Source organism: Martes martes (genome assembly GCF_963455335.1).
Source record: "Martes martes genome assembly, chromosome: 8".
NCBI classification, from domain to species: Eukaryota; Metazoa; Chordata; class Mammalia; order Carnivora; family Mustelidae; genus Martes; species Martes martes.
In genome coordinates this window covers 7276411-7296977 of record NC_137895.1, presented here as the reverse complement: position 1 = coordinate 7296977, position 20567 = coordinate 7276411, and the positions used below count along the sequence as shown (strand labels likewise).

Below are 20567 nucleotides of genomic sequence, written 5' to 3'. Positions count from 1 at the left end.
TATTTATTTATTTGACAGACAGAGATCACAAGTTGGCATAGAGGCACACAGAGAGAGAGGAAAGGAAGCAGGCTCTCCGCTGGGCAGAGAGCCCGATGCGGGGCTCCATCCCAGGACCTTGGGATCATGACCTGAGCCGAAGGCAGAGGCTCTAACCCACTGACCACCCAGGTGCCCCCCCCCCCCCCCAGCCCAGACTGTTTTCAAAACAGCAAATCGAGCATGTCGTTTTTTGACCTGCAAGGCCTGGCACCATCTGACCCACCGGCCTCTCCGGCCTCCACACCTTCCACCACCGCCTCGGCTCTCAGGCTCCAGCCACTCCAGTCTCCTTCAGTCCATCCGGTGTTCTTTACACTTGCTGCTCCCTCTGCCCGGAATGTTCTGTCGCATCTGTCCTTTGTCAGTTAGGCCTCAGCTGAAACACCGCCTTGTCACATGGCTTCCCCCCATTCACACACTCTGCTGCCACCTGGTTTTAATTCCTCCCCAGGGCTGTGCGACCTCAGATGACCAAACTTCTCTCCCCTTTTTGTCTCCCAACCTCCCCAGAATAGAATCCCTGCCAGGCAGGGGCCCTGTTGGTCCTGCCCACCCCTGCACCCCCGGCCCAGAGCCCAGGGCTGCTTTATATATGCTCGGGCTACGTGATCTCGGAGCAGGCACTCTTAAGGACTCCTGCCTCGGAACTTGCCAGCAGTCACGGGGTGGGGGGAGAAAACAAGGCCAGCCAAAGCCACCTACCCTGTGTGTCCTCTGGAGAGCCAGAACCGCCTTCTCCAGCTGGCGTGCTGCAAAGACTCAACGCCTCAACAGCGAGGTCTCACGGGTGTGGTGGTGAGAACACATGACCTAGACTCCAGGCAGGGCTCAGCCAGGGGCCACATGGGTAACTTCCTTTCTCTGCACCTGGCTCCCCAGCTGTAACAGGAGACCCGTAACCTCATCTCAAGTCTGTTGCATGTGAAAGCACCTAGCATAGGCTCAGCCTGTGGAAGGTGTTCGCTCAAAGTGGGCGAGTACCGGGGGACGCTTAGAGAGCTCTCCACGCACCCCGACACTTGTTCAGGGAGGTCGCGGTAGCAAGGTAGGGAGAGATCCCTAAGGCCGCAGACCCAGCCGATAGCCAAAATGAAACCAGAAGGGAACACACCTCGGTGAGGTCAGATGTCCTCTGATGGCCCGCGTCCTCGGGGGAGTGCTCTGAAGTTGGGGCCAGCAGATGGGGCTCTGAGTCTTATTCTACCACGGGTCACAAGGTGACACTGGGCAAGTGATATTCTCTCTGGGCCTTTTCCCCATTTTTGTAAACCAATGGTGAAACTCAAGCATTCTTTCCTGCTAGTGTCACTTTTTTTTTTTTTTTTTTTTTTTTGCTAGTGTCACTTCTTATCCATAAGGCTTACGACCAAGCAAAGGCAGACTATCCAGACTCAGCAAGGTTAAGCTCAGAGGCAGACAGGAGCCTGGCTATGTTGGACGCGTACCGTGACCCTGAGGCACTACACAAATGCGGCAGGCAGAAATGAGTTTATTGCATTAGAAAAAACACCAAAGAAACCAGCAAACACCTCCATACGAGACAGTTATTAGTAGTTTGACTTTAAGGGCGAAAAGGAATCTCAAAGGTACAGCTTTATTTTGGGGAGGGGTGATGGTCTCATCCGTCCTCTTTCCCTGTTCCTTTAAACCAATGGACCTCCATGGAGGTGTCCGCTGTATGATACGATTACACACATGGTTCAGTTTTCACTCTGCTCACCTCCGCACACCCGTGTGGAGCTAGCTGGTCACAATGAGCCCGCTCCTGGGGTTCTGGGATTGACCAAGACATGTGAGGATGGGGTTAGGGGTCGTAGCCTGAGCCCAGGCTTCCAAAATGAGTGACAGGGGGACTTGGAAGGGGAGAGAGAGCTTGGCTTCCTGGAGAGCTCTGAGAAGACCCCACAATCCCCAGGGCACAGGCATTGGCACGAGTGGCTGCTGGGCATGTAGGGGGGCTTTCAATGAACCCAGTGACTCAGTCTCTCAGGGTAGCACTTTGGCTAACTTCTCCTGGGCCTGGAGTGACTGCTATTAGGAGTGAAGCCAGCTGAGCCTGGATATGGGGGAGAAGAGGGGAGGAGCCCGTGGTGCCCAGTGCCCTCTGGATAGAGCTGAGAGTTCTGGAGCAGGAGCCTGGAAGAGAGGGCTAGGCGAGGCAAGCCGGAACAGGAGAGAAACTGGGTGGGAGGCAGGGCGAAGGCCTCCACCAACAAGCTGCCCTCCTGGGAGAAATCCAGCCTGAAACCCATTCTCCATGAGCCCAATTCTGCCAGTAGGTCCACATTAAGTACAGTCTCTGCTGGTTTCTGCTCTCCAAAATGACCCTTGACATCAAAGCTGGTCACTGTGGAGGTGCCCCCGGGCAGGTCACAGACCAACACTAAGGGAGAAAACCATCTTTTCCTCTAGCTGAGACCCCAGTGGTGCCAACTGCTAGGACTAATGGCAGAGACAGGAGGGGATGAGGCCAGAGATGAGCAGCAGCTTTCTGAAAAGCAAAGGCACCTGCTATGGGCCAGACCCCAGGAAAGAGAACATAGTTCAAGTCTGAGAAGTGGCAGGAGCTGTGGCGGGAGGAGCCCACAGATGCCAGGGCTGGGACTCAGGGACCCGGCAGTTCTACGACCCTTCGCCACACTCACTGCCCCAAAACTTAAGAGAGGCACGTGAAAAAAAGGAATCAGAGAGCCTCTCCAGAGAAGAAACGTCCAGATTGTTCCTCCCTATAAGCTCCTGCAGCAGCTCATTAGGAAGGTGCCCAGGCAGGCTCTCAACAATGCATCCTTAAAGTCATAACGACAACGGAAATAACATGTGCCTTCAAAACACATTGAGGATAATGTAAAAAATCTCTATTGGAAACAATTCACAATCTTCTTGCCACCTTAATTCTGCATTATTATTCTTTCTACATCAGGGATATTTTCCTAGAGCAGGGAATCCTTCCCCCTTGGTCCCTAGCCGAATATGCATATTGGTTTGGGCACTGGGGCGGGGGGAGGGGGGCGAGTGGGTACAGTGACTGCAAATAACCTACATTATTACTTGTAGACAAAAGGCCTGGGTCTCTGGCGCTCCAGCCTGAACCTCCACCATGACAGGCCAGCTACGCCGAGGAAGAGCAGCCCGCGGGCAGCTAGGCAGGTTCTCCAAAACTGATGTCAGAGGATTGGCAATCGGCAGGTGGAAGGAAGAATGGCTTTATCCTGTACTCTCTGGCCTGACACTTGCTGTCACTCTCCCTCCATCCTGAGGCTTCCGGTCGCGGTCGCTCCAGGCCTGGCCCTGTGGCCTTGCTTGGGGGTAGGGAGGGACGGTAAGAGAGGTTGTGGCTACGGAGTTCACTTGGGTTGGGTCAGTCTTCCTGAAACTGGTCTCAGGTGCACCAAGTCCTTTGGTTCATTTAAAAAACCAGAGTCACTGCTTCCGGGATGTCGCAACTGGTGCTTCACGGATGTCGTAAAACTCACCCGGGTCTCCCAGGTGGTGACAACCTGGGTAGAGCATGGGCGGTCTCTGGAAAGAGGTGCTAGGTCGGGGCTCCCCCAAACTGTGCCTCTTGCCTTCTGCTTAGACAAACCCCCTCCCTTTCTCCAGTGCGGGGGACGCTCAGGAAGCAGTGTCAGAAGTGAACTCACAGACAAGACAGCCTTAATAAATTAGTATAATACTATTAGAAGGGATGGCATTTTGTTCTGTTTCTTAGCAGCATTGTCCTACATGCAGCCTGATGACATCCTTCCCTGGGAAATTTAAAAAGCCGTCCCCTGGTTGTTAGCTCTGATGTAAAATTATAAAATAGAAATCTGGTAGGGTTTGTTTTGTTTAAAAAGGAAAAGCCCCTGTGAGGCAGGGCGGTCCCATGCAGTCCTGTTAGCTTTGGCCGTTGGGTGGGCCCACGGGGCTCCCTTCAGGAGGCTGAATCCTGGGGTCCAGGAAGGTCCGCAGGGCCTGTCCGAAGGGCCTGTGGAGAAAAGAGACCCAGGGGCTGGGGTGGGCTGGGTGCAGACCATCACAGCTGCGCCCACGGGGGCAGGGGTGCCACCAACCAAGAAGGAGGACAGCACAGCCTCATTCAGTTTTGTCACCTGTCCCGCAAGCGACGTTCATCGGGGGGGGGGGGGCTCTCGAGATAGTCTGCTCTGCCCTTTTACCCTTGGGGTCCCCGCCTCAGTAGATGCTGCCATCTTAGTACCTTCACTGCTAGATACTGGTTAGCTTGGTGGCCTGAACAGGCTGGCGACACACAGGGAACTAGAGCTTTCTGACCTTTCTGTACCAGAACATTGCCAATACTGGAGTCTGAGAGATTTTCCAAAATTCCTACAACCTTGCATCAGGGACCCACGACACATCCCAGTTCTGGCCGCCTTTTGCTTCAGTGGACAGTGCCCTTTTTGAAAATCGAGTCCAGATTTGAAGGGAATGAAGCATTCTCGAGCATAAACAGATGAAACCAGGATATATTAGCCCTAATCCAGACAAGTCCTGGAACTCCACGCATCAGATCACAGTAGCAAGAACATTCCAGCTACTTCTACTTGCTTAGGGCCCCATAACCCAGATCCCTTAGCAACGCTTACTACCTCGGACCCTTAGCAAGGCTGTGGGGTTCAACACAGCCACTGAGGAACACGCAGGGAGGGCCAGGCCCGAGAAGGCTCTCCCCACCAGGACACAGCAGTCCTGTTTCCTCTGCGAGTTTTTCCTGAGGGGTTCCCACCCACGTGTGGAAAACACCTCACCTTGCCGAGCCTGCTAAACCTGTCAGGACCTCTGGTGGATAGGGCCCCAGTTCAGGAGAAACTGAGTCAGAGTCAGCAGGTGGGACAGGGTCCTGGAGTGGGTAGAGGCTGCCTTAACATAATCAACAGCCAAGATAGGGAAGGGTATGATGGGTTTGGGTGTGCGTGCCCTTTTAGGGGACATTTGAGACTGGGACGACTACATCAGATGGGAGGGCTGACCGGATGCTGCAAAGGCCAGGAGGAAGTTGTCTTTGAGGGCCTCAAAGAGCTCATGGTACAGAGGAAGCAAGACCAATAAATGACATTTACAGAATAAGCCACCATACCAATGCTCCGATCTATCCTTCGCTTGTCCATCTAAAAGTGTTTTATATTCATGTGCTTCTGGGGAGGGGTCTGCCTCATGAGCAACATGACAGACAGATGCCAGGATGGTGTGTCAATGCCCGAGCTAGATTCAAGCGGGTTCCTAAGTCCTGCGGTTGCACTCAGGCCAGGGCAGAGCGGGTCTGACTCCAGGGAGGGTGAAGGTCGCACAGGCGGGGACCAGGGACTCAGGGAATGGTGGCCTCCCCTGCTGGCAGGTGCCCTCACAACAGGGTGCACCTCCCATGGGAGGACTCCGCTGAGAGCAGGGGAGGGCAGACGTGGGCCAGACACACGCACGGACCGTGAACAGGGGTTTCTAGGGCAGGGCCAGAGACCGAGGCCACTTACGTGGACAGAATTTCAGAGGGAAGGTCGGTGATGTAAGAAGGGATCTTCCGGCCGGTCAGGAACTGCACCACTTCGTTGGTGAAGGTGTTACAGTTGTTTTCAAAGACATTGTAGGACTCACTCCTGTGCGTTGTGGGAAAGGTTCGGAGAACAGATCAGAGGGGCAGCGAGCACGTATGTGCAACAACTCAACCCAAGTAACGGCATGGCGAGCACGGCTGAGTACGAGCCCTGGGATTCTCCTTCTCTCTTACACTCCAGAGGGCTGCTGGATTTGCCACCGTGGACCGTAAGACCCCCATTTTTAAGGGAAGGAGGAAATAAAAATATATGACTCCTCTACCGTTTCAGGAGAATCTTCGTATTCACCAAAGCAGAGCTCAAGCGTTACAGCTGAACGCTTACAACCGCGGGTTAAAGCTTCTTGAAGAGAGAACCTACTCAAGGTTGCATATCATCCCAACCCCTCCACAAACCCCGTTTTTGACTTTTCAGGACAAGGTACTTGCCCAGTATGGGCTGTGAGCAGCAGCTGCTGATTTGAGTTGGGAGGAATAAATAGCCCTTCCTGCCCTCAGAGTTTCGGCAGAAGGTATACTGGGATGGACTACCAGCCTTGGAGCAATGCTGAGCTCTCCCTGGGGGCAGAACTGCCTTCTCTTCAAATGTATTCAGCCAATACTGGGCCAGATCTTGTGCTGAAGTGCTCTAGGGGATGTAAGCTGGTGGCTGCCCTCCAGGGCCTGTTGTCTAGTGGGGGCACAGACCTGACTAACCACCACCCGTGTCTCCACTCACCGGAACAGAGACTCCCTCAGGGAGGAGAGGTACTCCTGAAAGAGTTCTTCTGTGACTTCCGTGCTCCCCACATCAACCACAGAGTCTGGGGGCCCAAGCAACGTCCCTCCCTAAAAGAGCCAACCCAAAGAAAGTCATTAAGTCACCATCTCCACTGAATTTTTTTCATGTGGCTTCCCATGGAAGGCCACCAACGCTCTGTTCCAACAACGTTTAACTTTCAGAGCACCCAGGGCAGACGAAGAGTGTTATTTCCTATTGGATCAAGGCTGCAACGGTTTAGAGCTTCCCGTCAACCCTCCACTGCCACGTGCTGGCCATGGGGCTAAGAAGCTGGGCTGTTGGTTTCTGGCGGGGCCCGGAGAAGCCGAGTCTCTGGCTGGTCAGACCCCTTATGCTGTCTACTCATCTGGCTGATTAAAAAAATAGAAATCCAAAAAAAAAAAAAAAAAGAAAGAAAGAAATCCAGACCCTGAAGTCTCCCTTTGTCTCCAACATGCCTGATCCCAAGGACACAACAGGATAACCAGAAATGGCCAGCACTTGACAGGCCATCTTTCTAGGCCTACATTTAAGGGTCTACAGCCAGTTTTTTTCTTGTGACACACTTGATATCCCTGGGAAGACTGGGAAAATGTGAAGGACTCTGAGAGATCTGGTGGGCTGGCAAATACTTTCACAACTCAGTTCTATTTTCATCTGTGAAGATAATCTAACAATGGTGATAGGGTTCCCCAGGCAAGGGAGTTAATGGGCCACGGAAGGCCTACGGAAAACCCTCTGCCACGGGTTAACAGAGTGCCATAGCAGGCCAAAGGAGAGACTGAGGCCAAGGCGGAAACTGGCCACGGGTGAAGCAACAGATCACTGGGGAGGACAGAGCTGGGGAGGGGCTGGGGAAGTAAGGGAGAGGACTCCTGAGCAGAGTTCCTGGAGAAGATCATTCATTCATGCAACAGCTATTAAGCACCTACTGTGTGCGTGACATTGTTCTAGGCACTGGGGAAAGCGTGGCGAGCAGGGCAACTATGGTGGTCCAAGCATAATGGTCTCAGAATTATAAGAGACTGAAAGGTCACTAGTTGAGTCCCTATTGTTCACTCATATGACAAACGTGCACTGAGAACCTACTAGATGCTGGCCTTACGCTAGGCACTTGGGGTACGATGGGGACAAAACAGATGAGATCCTTGCCCTCATGGAGCTTATAGTCTAGCAGGAAGGCAGACAAAAAAATCCCATAAACCAATGCATAATTATGAGCTGCGATAAGGGTCTTGCTGGAAAAATACAGAACGCCACCAGTGCATACACGACAGGAGACCTTTCCAGTCGGACGGGTTTGGGAAGACTTGCCTGAGAGACTAACACTAGCTCAGATCTGAAGGATGGAGAGGCAGAACCAGGTGAACGATCAGGGAGGTGAGCTGAAGTGAGAGCTTACGTTCCAATGTCCATGGACTGTTCCAGAAATGAGAAGGGGGTGGGGGTGGGGAAAGGCACCACCTGAAAAGGTCATGCAGAGCTGGAGACCGAGACCAGATCAGAGAGGGCCCGGAGGCCAGGCTAAGCTTGCTGAGTTTTATTCGAAGAGCAGTAGGGGGAGTTCTGACAGAAGCAGGGGAATGCCATGATCAGATTTTCATTTTGAAAAGATCACTTCGCCCCCTGGGGGAAGTCCCGATGGAGGAGGAGCAGAGGTACTGCTGTGGTCCAGGCTAGCTGTGAGGGTGGCATGGACGAAGGTGAAAGCTCTGGAAACAGGGGAAGAGATGAAGAGAGAGACTGACTTAAGATACATTTACAAGGTGGAATCAACTGGGCTTCATGAAGGATTTGTTAGAGAAGATGGCGAACCGGTGAGAGGAAGAAATCAGAATGCCTTTCCATTTATAAGTACCAAAATGAATGGTTGCCTGGTCTTTGCTTGACTACCTCCTGTGAAAACCCTTAGACAGCTCGGAGAGGAATTTCTTGGAAAGATGCATGGACTTTAGAGGCAGAGAGTCCTGACTTATACCCTGGTGCCACTTACTGGCCCTCTAACTTGGGCCAACAAACTTTACCTCTCAGAGTCTCATCCTTCAGCTGAACACTGGCTGAGTTCCTACTATGAGCTAGGCACTGAGCTGGTGACGGGGACAGAGGGCGAGACACAGTCTCAGGTCACAAGGAGCTGACACACAGTTCCCTGCAGAAGACTCAGGAAGGGTTCATCTACCATATCACACTCGGTGGGACCCAGAGGGACCCCCAAATGCTGAGGGAGCAGAGAGGAGGCTAGGGAAGGGTGTTCTTTTTTTTTTTTTTTAAATTTTTAAAGATTTCATTCATTTACTTGACAGACAGAGATCAGAAGTCGGCAGAGAGGCAGGCAGAGAGAGGAGGAAGCAGGCTCCCTGCTGAGCAGAGAGCCCAATGCGGGTCTCGATCCCAGGACCCTGGGATCATGACCTGAGTTGAAGGCAGAGGCTTTAACCCACTGAGCCACCCAGGTGCCCCCGGGAAGGGTGTTCTTGAGCTGAGTCTTCAGGTAGTTACGAGGAACTATGTCATAGGCTGACATCCACTGGGCTAGAAGCCAGACATACAGAGCGGGGACCCCAGGGACCTGAGACTGGGGAAGGGTGTGAGGGAAGCCACTCACTGGGGGACAGCTGGAGATGCCGCCAACGCCGAAGTAGAACTCATCCTTGTGCACAACTATGGAGGTGTGCCTGCAATGCGGAGAAGTGAGACGGTAAGCCAGAAAACTTAAAACTGGTCTGAGAAAAAGCAAATACCACACTGGAAGGAGAGTAATTTCTGCCCAAGGATAGGACTTACAAGGTCAACAGCCTTATGTAACTAACCAAAGGCATAAATATCCTGCAGAGTTTCTCATCTTTGGCACTATTAACATTTGGGGCTAGAGAACTCTTGACTGGGGGGCTGTCCTGTGTATTCTAGGAAGTTTAGCAGCATCCTGACCTCCCCCCACTGGATGCCAGTAGCACCCCACCCCCACCAGCTGTGACAACCAAATCCACTTGTCTGGATTGTTCTCGGGGGCAGAACTGTCCTCCTGGAGAACCGTTGCTATAGATCATGTCAGCAGAGGGGAGGCCCTGGATTCATCCTGATACTGAGAAACTGTTAGTGAGATCAAGCTCTGCAGACCAGGTGTGTTCCCAGACTTTTAAAACTAACAGGAGCAGTTAACCTGGACCCTGCTGAGGGCCAGACCAGATGAGAAGTGTGGACCTTTTTCAGGGGAACGCGGTCATATTACTTGGTCTGAGTCAAACAAAACAAAGGATCCTTCTGGTCATTCCAAATGTCAGCAGGCTCTAGGAGTCCAGGTGAAACACTGATCTACGGTTTCCTCCTTCATGGAACTGAGAACCCAGCTACCATCTTGTCCGACAGGGATAGATCGAGTACAGAGGCACCAAAGTGGATGAGTTTCAAGACAGACATGTGGGGCCCTTGAGACTTCTGTAGTTAGAAAGCCTTGGTTGGGGGGGGTGGGCATGACATCATCCTGCCTTTCTTTAGAGCAGGGTTTCTCAACCTCAGCACCACTGCAATTTTTGGGGCTGGAGGTAATTCTTTGTTGTGACACCTGTCCTGTGCATGGTAGGATGTTTACAGCAGCAACTCTGGCCTCCACCCACCCATCAAAAACGTCTCTAGACACTGCCAAATGTCCTTGGGGTGAGAGTCAGGGCACAAGATTACCCCTGGTTGAGAACCACCACTGCTTTAGAAGTTAGAAGTTTGATGACACGGAGTGCTGGGTTTCAAGCTGGAAGCCACAGACAGGGACCTGAAACGCCTAGGTACTGCTTTGTTTCAGAAACTAGCCAATCAATGTAGAGTCCCACCCAACTTACCAGATGCCTTCCAGTTGTTTCCCTGTGGAGAAAAGAAGAGATTTAGCCACTTGGGATCAGACTAAATGTCCTCTCAGCCTGAGTAAATTCAGACCATCACTCTAATCCAGAGTAACCCAGGGGGCACCTGGGTGACGCAGTCGGTTAAGTATCTGACTCTTGGTTTCAGCTCAGGTCATGATCTCAGGGTCACAGGACTGAGCAGGGTTTGCTTAAGACTTTCTCTCCCTTGGGGTGCCTGGGTGGGTCAGTCCTTAAGCCTCTGCCTTCAGCTCAGGTCATGGTCCCAGGGTCCTGGGATCGAGTCCCGCATTGGGCTCCCTGCTCAGCAGGAAGCCTGCTTCTCCCTCTCCACTCCCCCTGCTTGTGTTCCCTCTCTGGCTGTCTCTCTCAAATAAAACAAACAAATAAATAAATAAATCTTTGGGTGGGGGCGCCTGGGTGGCTCAGTCTTTAGGCATCTGCCTTAGGCTTGGGTCATGATCCCAGGGTCATGGGATTGAGACCCGTAGCGGGCTCTCTGCTCTGCGGGAAGCCTGCTTCTCCCTCTCTCTATCTGTCAAATAAGTACAGAAAATCTTAAAAAAAAAAAAAAATCTTTGAGTTGGGGGAAGAATTTCTCTCCCTTGAGGCAAAACAAAACAAAACAAAACAAAACTCCCTCTCTCTCTGAAATAAATAATCTTAAAAACAAAAACACCCAGAATAACCTATTAAAAACCTCTTGGGAGACTTTCTAGGAATGCAGTCCTCCTCCAATAAGGTCCTTAGGTCCTCATACAGGTATGTCGTGTTAACTAGAATGCAAGATAAAAAACACTAGTACAGATGTACCCCAATTTTGTGTCTGCTTTTTTCCCCCCTTCAGGGTCAATTCAACTTTGCCTTTTTATTTTTACTTTTTAAATTTTATTTATTTACTTTTAAAGATTTTATTTATTTATTTGACAGGCAGAGATCACAAGCAGGAAGAAAGGTAGGCAGAGAGTGAGAAGGAGAGGCAGGCTTCCCGCTGAGCAGAGAGCCCAACGCCGGACTCGATCCCAGGATCCTGGGATCATGACCTGAGCCGAAGGCAGAGGCTTTAACCCACGGAGCCACCCAGGCGCCCCAACTTTGTCTTTTTAATTTCTCTGTCTCACATATAGAGACAACAGAACAATGGTATAAAAACGCTATCATCCACTTCTTCCTTGAGCATAGGTGAGGTGAAATCCTTCAGGAAATGACAGAGCAAAACTTGACAAACACCATCCATCTGAATAGTCAATCCAGATGTATTCTATACCTCCACATGGCAGAAATGATGTTAGGTATGGAAATGAAAATATAAACAGATCACTCTCCTGCCTTTAAGGAGCCCAAAGTCGAATGGAAAGAGAGACACACACACAACTAAGTAAAATACAATGTTGATAGGCTCTAATTATAGAGTGGTATAATTACAGAGTGGTAAAAATAAGATGTCATATATAATAAAGATAAGGAAACTTTATAAGGGGCAATTCAACCAGGGAACAAGTAGGGGCAGGAGTGGACCTTTCTGCCGGAGTGATTATGTACAAATGCACAGTTGTGATAAAGACAGGTTAGAGAAAAGAGTGCAATGATGGTGACAGGAGGGAAAGGGGCTAGCAGGGGCGCCGGCAAAGTAGAGTAAGCCCAGACAGAAGGCTGCCCTACACCGTGGGGGCATTCGTGGTTGTTAGGCTGTAGAGTGCTTCGATTGGATCCATGTTTTTATTTTTTTATTTATCTTTTAAAAAGATTTTATTTATTTGACAGACAGAGATCACAAGGAGGCAGAGAGGCAGGCAGATAGAGAGAGGGGGAAGCAGGTTCCCTGCTGAGCAGAGAGCCCGATGCGGGACTCGATCCCAGGACCCTGGGATCATGACCCGAGCCGAAGGCAGAGACTTTAACCCACTGAGCCACCCAGGCACCGCTGGATCCATGTTTTTAAAAGACATCTATGTCTTGTAAGAGAACTGTAGAGGTGCCTGGGTGGCTCAGTGGGTTAAGCGTCCAACTCTTGATTTCAACTCAGGCCATGATCTCAGGGTCATGAGACTGAGCCCTGCAACGGCTCTGTCCTCAGCAGAGAGTCTCTTAAGATCTCTCTCTACACCCTACTCCTCCTCCCCTCTTGAAACAATAAAATAAAACACAGCATCACAGTGTATGGTACCCAGAATTTTGATAAATGGAGATAATACTAGGTACAACGGCCCTGGGGACAAGGGTAAAGACCTCCAAAAGAGAAATTTTACCTTAGGGCTTGTGGTAAGATCTAAGAAGAGATTTCAGTATGTAGGGAATTAATATGAAATACTGTGTCTATTTTCAATAAAAACATTTCATTCCCTGTTAGCGTTGCCAGGCTAAATGCAGTAACAAGGAAAAGAAATGTAGCAGAGTCTGTCTCTCCTTCAGTTAGGAGACCTGTGTGCTTTTCACTAAAAGACCTGCTACTTTGGCCCACAAGGCCCAAACGGACAGAGGGATTCAGGCTGGGGTTTCTGAGGTCGCTCCCTAGACTGTGGGGCAGGCTCTGCCCTTATCCAAACTGAGCTGAAACCCCACAGAGGTGGCTGAGAAACAGACTGGATGCCACACGGCACTGGTAACCCATTTAGGACAAGCGTCTTCAAATGCAGCTTCAGCAGACGTCCATCCTTTCTTATCCTACTCTCAGTTATCCTTATTCTCACAACATCCTTATGCGGTGGAGTAGGGCAAGTATTTACTAACATCATTTTACAAACAGGTAAATAAAGAGGCATGGTTTGTCCGGCATAAAAGCAAGGAGGAGAAACCACGATATGCCAATGTACTCGTTGGAGCAGTTCCGGGAGAAACGTAAGGACAGTTGCTCAGCAGCCTGTTCTTGGGAGGAAAAGAACAAGGGCCACAGTCTCCTCTGTCAAGTGACAGCCATTGGGAAGTGGAACTAAACTGATTTTTTAAAAATTTTGTTGGCCAGGGGCGCCTGGGGGGCTCAGTGGGTTAAACCTCTGCCTTCGGCTCGGGTCATGATCCCAGGGTCCTGGGATCGAGCCCCGCATCGGGCTCTCTGCTCAGCAGGGAGCCTGCTTCCTCCTCTCTCTCTGCCTGTCTCGCTGCCTACTTGTGGTCTTTGTCTGTCAAATAAATAAATAAAATCTTTAAAAAAATTTTTTTTTTTTTTGTTGGCCACACTGGGGCGGGAGTGAGTAGGAGGTGGTGATTTGAGACTGAATTAGGTCAGAGGGCCATTTTGGAACATGAATTAGGCTCAGTGGATATTAGCACACTACAGAAGCAGATTATTTTCCCATTAGGATTTCGTCAGCAGGCCCAAGAGTGCGTGGGTCAGATGCCCGCATGTCTCCAAGCTTGCTGGAACATCTAGGGCACGGATTTCAAGGGCTATGAAGTACGCACATGAAAACAAATGGAAGGCAGGGATATCAGTCCTGTTTCCATCAAGAGTAACAAAGAATGCAGAGTGAGGTCTGCATTAGTCAGCATTCCACTGACTGTGAAAGAGGTGAGTTAGTATACAAAAGCCAAGGAGAAAATACTGCATCCTGGCATGGGTGGCACATAGACATACACGCTGATTGTAGGACAGGCTCGAGATCAGCCCCTGGAATACTGCTGGTGTTCAGCAAATGTCTTTTTGGTGATGGGGCAGCACGGGGCTCTGTGCAAGTAGCATTAGGTCACTGGTATAAATCAAATGCAGCCCTAGCTTACCTCCCAAATTCCTCTAATGATAGTGTTTTTATTTATTTTGTTTTAATTCCAGTTAACATGCAGTGTTATTGATAGTGTATTTATTTTTAAGATTCTAATTTTTAAGTAATCTCTACACCAAATGTAGGGCTTGAACTCACAACCCGGAGATCAAGAGCCACATGCTCTACCTACTGAGCCAGCCAGGCACCCCTTGATAGTGGTTTTAATTGGCAGTGCTTTTTTTTTTTTATTAAAACATTTTTTAGGTTTATTTACTTATTTTTAGTACTCTGCACCCAGTGTGGGGCTCGAACTCACCACCCTGAGATGGAGCGGCATGCTCCTCCCACTGAGCCAGCCAGGCGCCCTTAACTGGCAATGTTTTAATCTGTTGGTTGGCTCAGCATCTGCCAGATTACCAGCAACGTGAAGGGGTTAATGTTAATTTACAAAATCAGCTTGCTCTTCTCTGGGGCCACTGGATAAATATTGAATCTAGGTGGGAAAGAGGTAAAAGGAAACATTTGTATAACATAAGTGGGCCTCTGGGCCAATATTGTAAAGAAAAAAAAAGGCTATTGGCAGGAGGGCTTTCCCTTCCTTTAGGCAGAGAAAGGTTATCACAAAATCAAAGCAGTACATTGTTAAAAACTGAGAGGGTATTTTATTATTATTTTTTTTTAAGATTTTATTTATTTGACGCAGAAAAAGATCACAAGTAGGCAGAGCGGCAGGCAGAGAGAGAAAGGGGAAGCAGGCTCCCTGCTGAGTGGAGAGCCCGATGCGGGGCTTGATCCCAGGACCCTGAGATCACGACCTGAGTCGAAGGCAGAGGCTTAACCCACTGAGCCACCCAGGCGCCCCAAAAAACTGAGAGGGTTTTTTTTTTTTTTAAAGATTTTATTTATTTATTTGACAGACAGAGATCACAAGTGGGCAGAGAGGTAGGCAGAGACAGAGAGAAGCAGGTTCCCTGCTGAGCAGAGAACCTGATGTGGGGCTCGATCCCAGGACCCTGGGATCAGGGCCTGAGCTGAAGGCAGAGGCTTTAACCCACTGAGCCACCCAGGCGCCCCGAGAGGGTATTTTAATGTTTAAAAAAAAGTAGGTTTAAAACTACTTGATATTCCAATGCTAGGATTCCCTGGAGCCAGTACAGGATTCTTTCCTCATAAAAAATAACTGACTTAGGAGTCCTTTTCCTCAGTACTGAGAGAGTTCCCTTTAATCCTTGCTTGTTTTCCTTAGTCAGGCCTTGTAGCAATGCTCTGAGGTAGGTCTGCAACATTCCCCCATTCAGCCAGGCTATATTTACTGAACACCCGTCACTGTGCTAGACTCTGGATAAATCTACAGAGTTCTTGGCCCCCAGTGGAGCTTCCAGTCCAGTTCTGGGGGTGTGTGAACACTGATGAGGAAATAAGCAATTATAGGGGTGCCTGGGTGGTTTAGCCAGTGAAGCATCTGAAATTTTTTTTTTTTTTAAGATTTTATATATTTATCTGACAGAGAGATAGAGAGCACAAGTAGGGAGAGTGGCAGGCAGAGGGAGAGGGAGAAGCAGGTTCCCCGCGGAGCAAGGAGCCCAATGCAGGGCTTGATCCCAGGACCCCTGGGTAGATGGTAGATGCTTAACCGACTGAGCCACCCAGGTGCCCCAGCAACTGACTTGATTTCGGCTCAGGTCATTATCTCAGGGTCATGAGACTGAGCTCCAAGTTGGGCTCTGTGCTGAGTGTGGAGCCTATTTAAGATCCCCCCGACCCCAAACCCACCGCCCTGTCGCCACCGCACCCTGCTTGCATGTGCTCTCTCTCTCTAAAACAAGAAAACAATTATGAAATAGAATAATGAATGCTATTAAAGTGGAGCATAGGATGTTATGAGCACATACTGGGGACACGTGACCAAGATTTGTGGGGTAGGGGTCAGGGAAGTTTTCCTAAAGAAAGAGACATGTTGAGACCTCGAGGATGAGCAGAAGTTAGCCAGGCCAAGCGAAAGTATTATGGCAGACAGCATAGCTTTTGAAGAGCTAAGATGTGCTGAACAGGGGGTGCCTGGGTGGCTCAGTGGGTTAAGCCTCTGCCTATGGCTCAGGTCATGATCTCAGGGTCCTGGGATCGAGCCCCATGTCAGGTTCTCTGCTCAGAGGGGAGCTTGGTTTACCCCACCCCCCCAACTGCCTACTTGTGATCTCTGTCAAATAAATAAACTCTTTTAAAAAAAAGTTTTTATTTATTCATGGGGGGGGCGCATGCACACAAGTGAGAGCAGGAGCTGGGGGAGGGTCAGAAAGAGAGGAAGAGGCAGACTGCCCCTTGAGCAGGGAGCCCTAGGACCCCAGGATTAAGACCCAAGCCAAATGCAGATGCTCAACTGTCTGAGCCACCCAGGCACCCCTCAGAATTCATGTTTTTTACTTCATTACTATTTGTATTACAGAATTAAGCAAAGAACTGGGTATAAAGTAAAATCTCAAATATTCATTAGATTGCATTCTGCCAAGAAATAAATATGTTCTATATCCTTCTGTCTTTAAACCTGAGAACAATTTTGAGATAGGCTTCTGAAAAAAATAAAAAACAAATATAACCCTGGGATACGTGCATGCACACAAAACTTTAGATTAGAAAACAATCAACGAATATAATGTATTCTTATTACAATTAAAAAAAAAAAAAACCAAGCACCTCTGCATTTGTCTCTATGTCCTTTTTTTTTTTTTGTCTCTATGTCCTTTAACACTGAAAAAGGTCATGAAATTTAAAGAACAGCCAAAATTATCAAGACGAGGAACTTAAAGGACAATTATTATAGCTAATTATCTTAGGCAAATGGTACATTACGAAAAAGAGGTATAATCAGCTGTCTGTTAGAATGCTAAGGATAAATCTGGGACCATTTCATGGTGAATGAAGGACAGTCGACCAGAAATACCTTCATGCGAAGCAATTATTCTAGGAGACTGGACATTGGACAGGATAAAACTGTGGAGTCTACACTGTTTGGAGGAGAAGGGAATTACACTAGGCTTTCTCCAGTCCAGTCATGACTGTAATAGAGCTAGATGGGGTCTTTTTTTTTTTTTTTTTAAAGATTTATTTATTTGTTTATTTGACACAGAGAGAGAGAGAGAGAGAGACAGCACACGCACAAGTAGGCAGAGCGGCAGGCAGAGGGAGAGGGAGAAGCAGGTTCCCTGGGCTCCATCCCAGGACTCTGAGATCATGCCTTGAGCTGGAGGCAGCCACCCAGGTACCCCTAGTTGGGGTCTTTTAATGAGGAACCATCATAACAAGAATAAGGTACAACTGATGAGGCCACACTAATTTAATATGGCAAAATGAGTGCGATGAGCAATGATCATAAATTCATGATTATGAATGGCACAGAAACACTGAACCCAGATCCTTTTCTCATCCAAATTTGAAACACTTGACCAAAGATGCTTTTACAAACTTGAAAAATTATAAAGGGACACATTCCACAGTAGAGGTCATATAACAAAATGATTGACAACATGAGTCCTGAAAGTCAGAATGCTTGTGTTTATAACCCAGCCCTGCCACTTACCAGCTGTGTGAGCAGGGACTAGTTTCTTTTTTGGCGGGGGGTGGGGGTGGGGGCAAGTCTCTTAACGCCTTATGTCTCAGGTTCCTCAAATGAAAAATGGAAGTAATCACAGGACCTACCTCACAAAACTATGGTGAGGATTGTAACACACACAAAGTACTCAGAAAAAAAGAGTGTGGCTCATGGGAAGTTCTCAACGAATGCAAGCTATTAATATGCTTCTAGAAGTCATATAGCAAAAATCAGGAAACAAGTGGACTTTTTAAAGGTTCAAATATATTTGGGAATGGGAAATCAATACACTGGGACATACCCAACTTTAAGGTTGGTGATGTCTGGACAGGGTGAACCAATAAGGCAATGTCCATTTTCCAAAAGTTTCCAACTCTAGAAAGTAGTGATTATTAGCTTTGATAATCCTTTCATTACTTTTGCAAAAGGCATAAAAGCAATATGGGGGAAAAGGGATAGAGAAGAGAGAATCAGATTTGCAGGCAAGGTGATGTTCTCAGAAATACCATTGCGGGCAGATGTGCCAAACTGGTGAACTCCCCATTTTTGCCTGTCACGCTTCTAGGATTTCTCATCTATTAAAAAAAGTAGGGGGAGGGGGCCTGTCTGGCCCTCCCCCTTCAGTTATGGCAGCTTTCCCTTCACCCATGATACTCCACAAAGGACTTCTTTCAGTTCCAGGACAAGGCCAGGCTCTATCCTACCTCCGGGCCTTGGCAGATTGATCTTCCTCATGCCTAGAACACTAGAACTCCCTCACCACCCTCCTGTGACTACTACTTGATCCTTGACTTCCCAACTTAAGTCACTCCTTCTGATACCCTTAAAGTCAGGTTTCTCTTGTTACTTTCAATCTCAGCACCCTGTTTGCTTCTTGCACGGCCTAACACTTATCACATCCCTGGTGAGCAGCTCCAAGATGGCAGTGAACATTTTGCTCATTATATTGTCCTCAGTTAAGCTTAACCCATGGACTAGCACCTAGTAGGCACTCAAAAAACAATCTATTGAATAAATCATGTAGCAGTGACTCACTAAGGGCATTTATAGCTATGACCAAAGTAACCAAATAATGGCTCCATTCCAAGAAGTTTAGTTAGAACTTGACTGATGTAATCTGTTAGTGATCAGCACCTTCCTCCATGACTTTGTAAGTTTTGCTTTCAACTTTGCCTTAGTCATTTTAACAATTGGTGACCTGGGCCCAAACTTCTAGCCAACAATGGCCTGGCTACATAACAATGATCTGAAGAGCTTATTAAAAATGCAGATTTTTGGATCAAAACTCCAGAAGATTCTTATTTAGTACCTGTGTAATGAGGCTCTAGAATCCATAAATTTAAAACTTCGCTTATTTTGAATAAATATATGTGTGCAGTACACAATTCGAAAGGTACAAAAAGTTTACAGTGAAGTCTCCCTTCTATTCCTGTCCTCTGGCATCAAGTTCCCCTTCCCATAAGTTACCACTATTTCAATTTCTTATGTATTCTTCCAGATAATTATCTGTCTACAGAAGCATGTATAAATCCTTTGCTTTAAACACACCGAATATTTAAAGAACTGTTCCAACTTTGTTTTCTCTACTTCCATTGAACAAAACTTGTTGAAAGCGAAGTGATCTGTATTTTTAACAAGCATCCCAGGTGATTCTGAGGTAAAGCCAACTATCAGTAACCACTCACTGGCCCAGGGTTAAGAGATTAAGCACAACTCACTATGATACACCAGAAACTCAAGGACATTGAAAAGATGCCTCCCAAGTAGTCTTGTTACTTGACTTCGGTCCTCTTGTCTTACCAAGACGAACTAAAACACTCTCTAATGAGTCCATAAAAGTAAGGAAAAACTAGCCATTCAAATGGATGTTGCCAAAGCTGTTCAATTTTTCAATTCCTGGAATCCTTTCCTGCCCAGAATCAACTGAAATCACAAACGCGACAACTTCTATGTTAGAGGAGACCTTTCGGTATTTGGGTTATAATGAGGTTTGACATGCAGCGAACTAGGTCTGATGTTCTCTCCTGGTCGGTAAGTAGTTTAATGGAGCACAACTGAAATACGTCCTTTACTAATCCTTACTGGCATAACAGTATCCAGTCCACCCCTAGAATTGCTTTCTAACCATCTGGACAAAAGCAATTAACTTAAAAACTGTTGAGAAGACCGCACTGTCACTCGAGTTCGGGCTCCAGGAGCAGACCTGACTTCACCGCCACCTGGGAGCCATGGCTGGGCCCCCGGGCGGCTCTAGCTTCCTACTCCCATCTACCCCAGAGATTGCAGAGAGTGTCCTTTTGGCACGGAGGGAAGGCTCTCTAAGGGCCACCCGGGATCTCCGCAGTGTCCCCTCCACCACGAGGGGCACCGCGCGGTAGGCATCCTCATCTCCCCTACACTGGGCGGAGGAAGGAGTGTAAAGGGTTCCCCAAGTGAGGCAGGGGAGCCGCCGGGCTGCAGCGCCGGCTCACCCCACGGCTCGCAGGGGGCAGGGGGAGGGCGTGACTCCTCCATCCCTTCCTCCTGGATTCAAACGCGAAGTCGGGAAAGTGGCGCTCCAGGCGCCCGAACCTCAGACCTCTCCCTTCTCCACTCGCGCTTTCCTGCATCCTCTGGGCCCCGCGTCCCCACCACGAGCCGTGGTCCAGGCCTCCCTACCTCTGCCGGCCGGCCCGGCACCCTCTTGCCCGCCCCCAGACCCCTCACCCAGCATGATGGGGCTGAGCCGCCGGGCCAGGCCCTTGGACAGGTCGTACACGTAGAGCTTCACCGGATAGAGATTCGGCGGCTCCATCGGGACCCGTGGCGGCGGCGGCCACGAAGTCCCTCACGCACCCGGCAGCGGCTTGGACCTTCCCGTACCCGACGGGGGTGGGGAGCGGAGGGAGCGGGAGGGACCGAGCCCAGGCCCGGCCTGAGGGGCGGGGGAAAGGCGGCCCTGCGCTACACGCGCCCCCGCGCCTGCCACCGGCAACGACTACTGTGAGGTGACAGAGCCGGGACGGGCAGGGTCCGCGCGGAAGAGGGGGCGGGGGCGGGGGCGGGGGCGGAGACGCACTCCTGCGCATGTGCTACC

General features: G+C 49.3%; 1 protein-coding gene across 1 annotated transcript; it reads right to left on the bottom strand.

Moving 5' to 3' along the window:
* Nucleotides 1–1514: 1514 nt before the first annotated feature.
* On the bottom strand, nucleotides 1515–20475 carry DESI1 (desumoylating isopeptidase 1). Its single transcript, XM_080811253.1, has 6 exons — nucleotides 20198–20475; nucleotides 10184–10205; nucleotides 8956–9025; nucleotides 6309–6418; nucleotides 5511–5633; nucleotides 1515–4009 (listed from the first exon to the last, which is right to left on the bottom strand). The coding sequence occupies exons 1-6, from the start codon at nucleotides 20283–20285 to the stop codon at nucleotides 3919–3921; spliced, it is 504 nt and encodes a 167-aa protein (XP_080667379.1). The 5' UTR covers nucleotides 20286–20475; the 3' UTR covers nucleotides 1515–3918.
* Nucleotides 20476–20567: the final 92 nt, after the last annotated feature.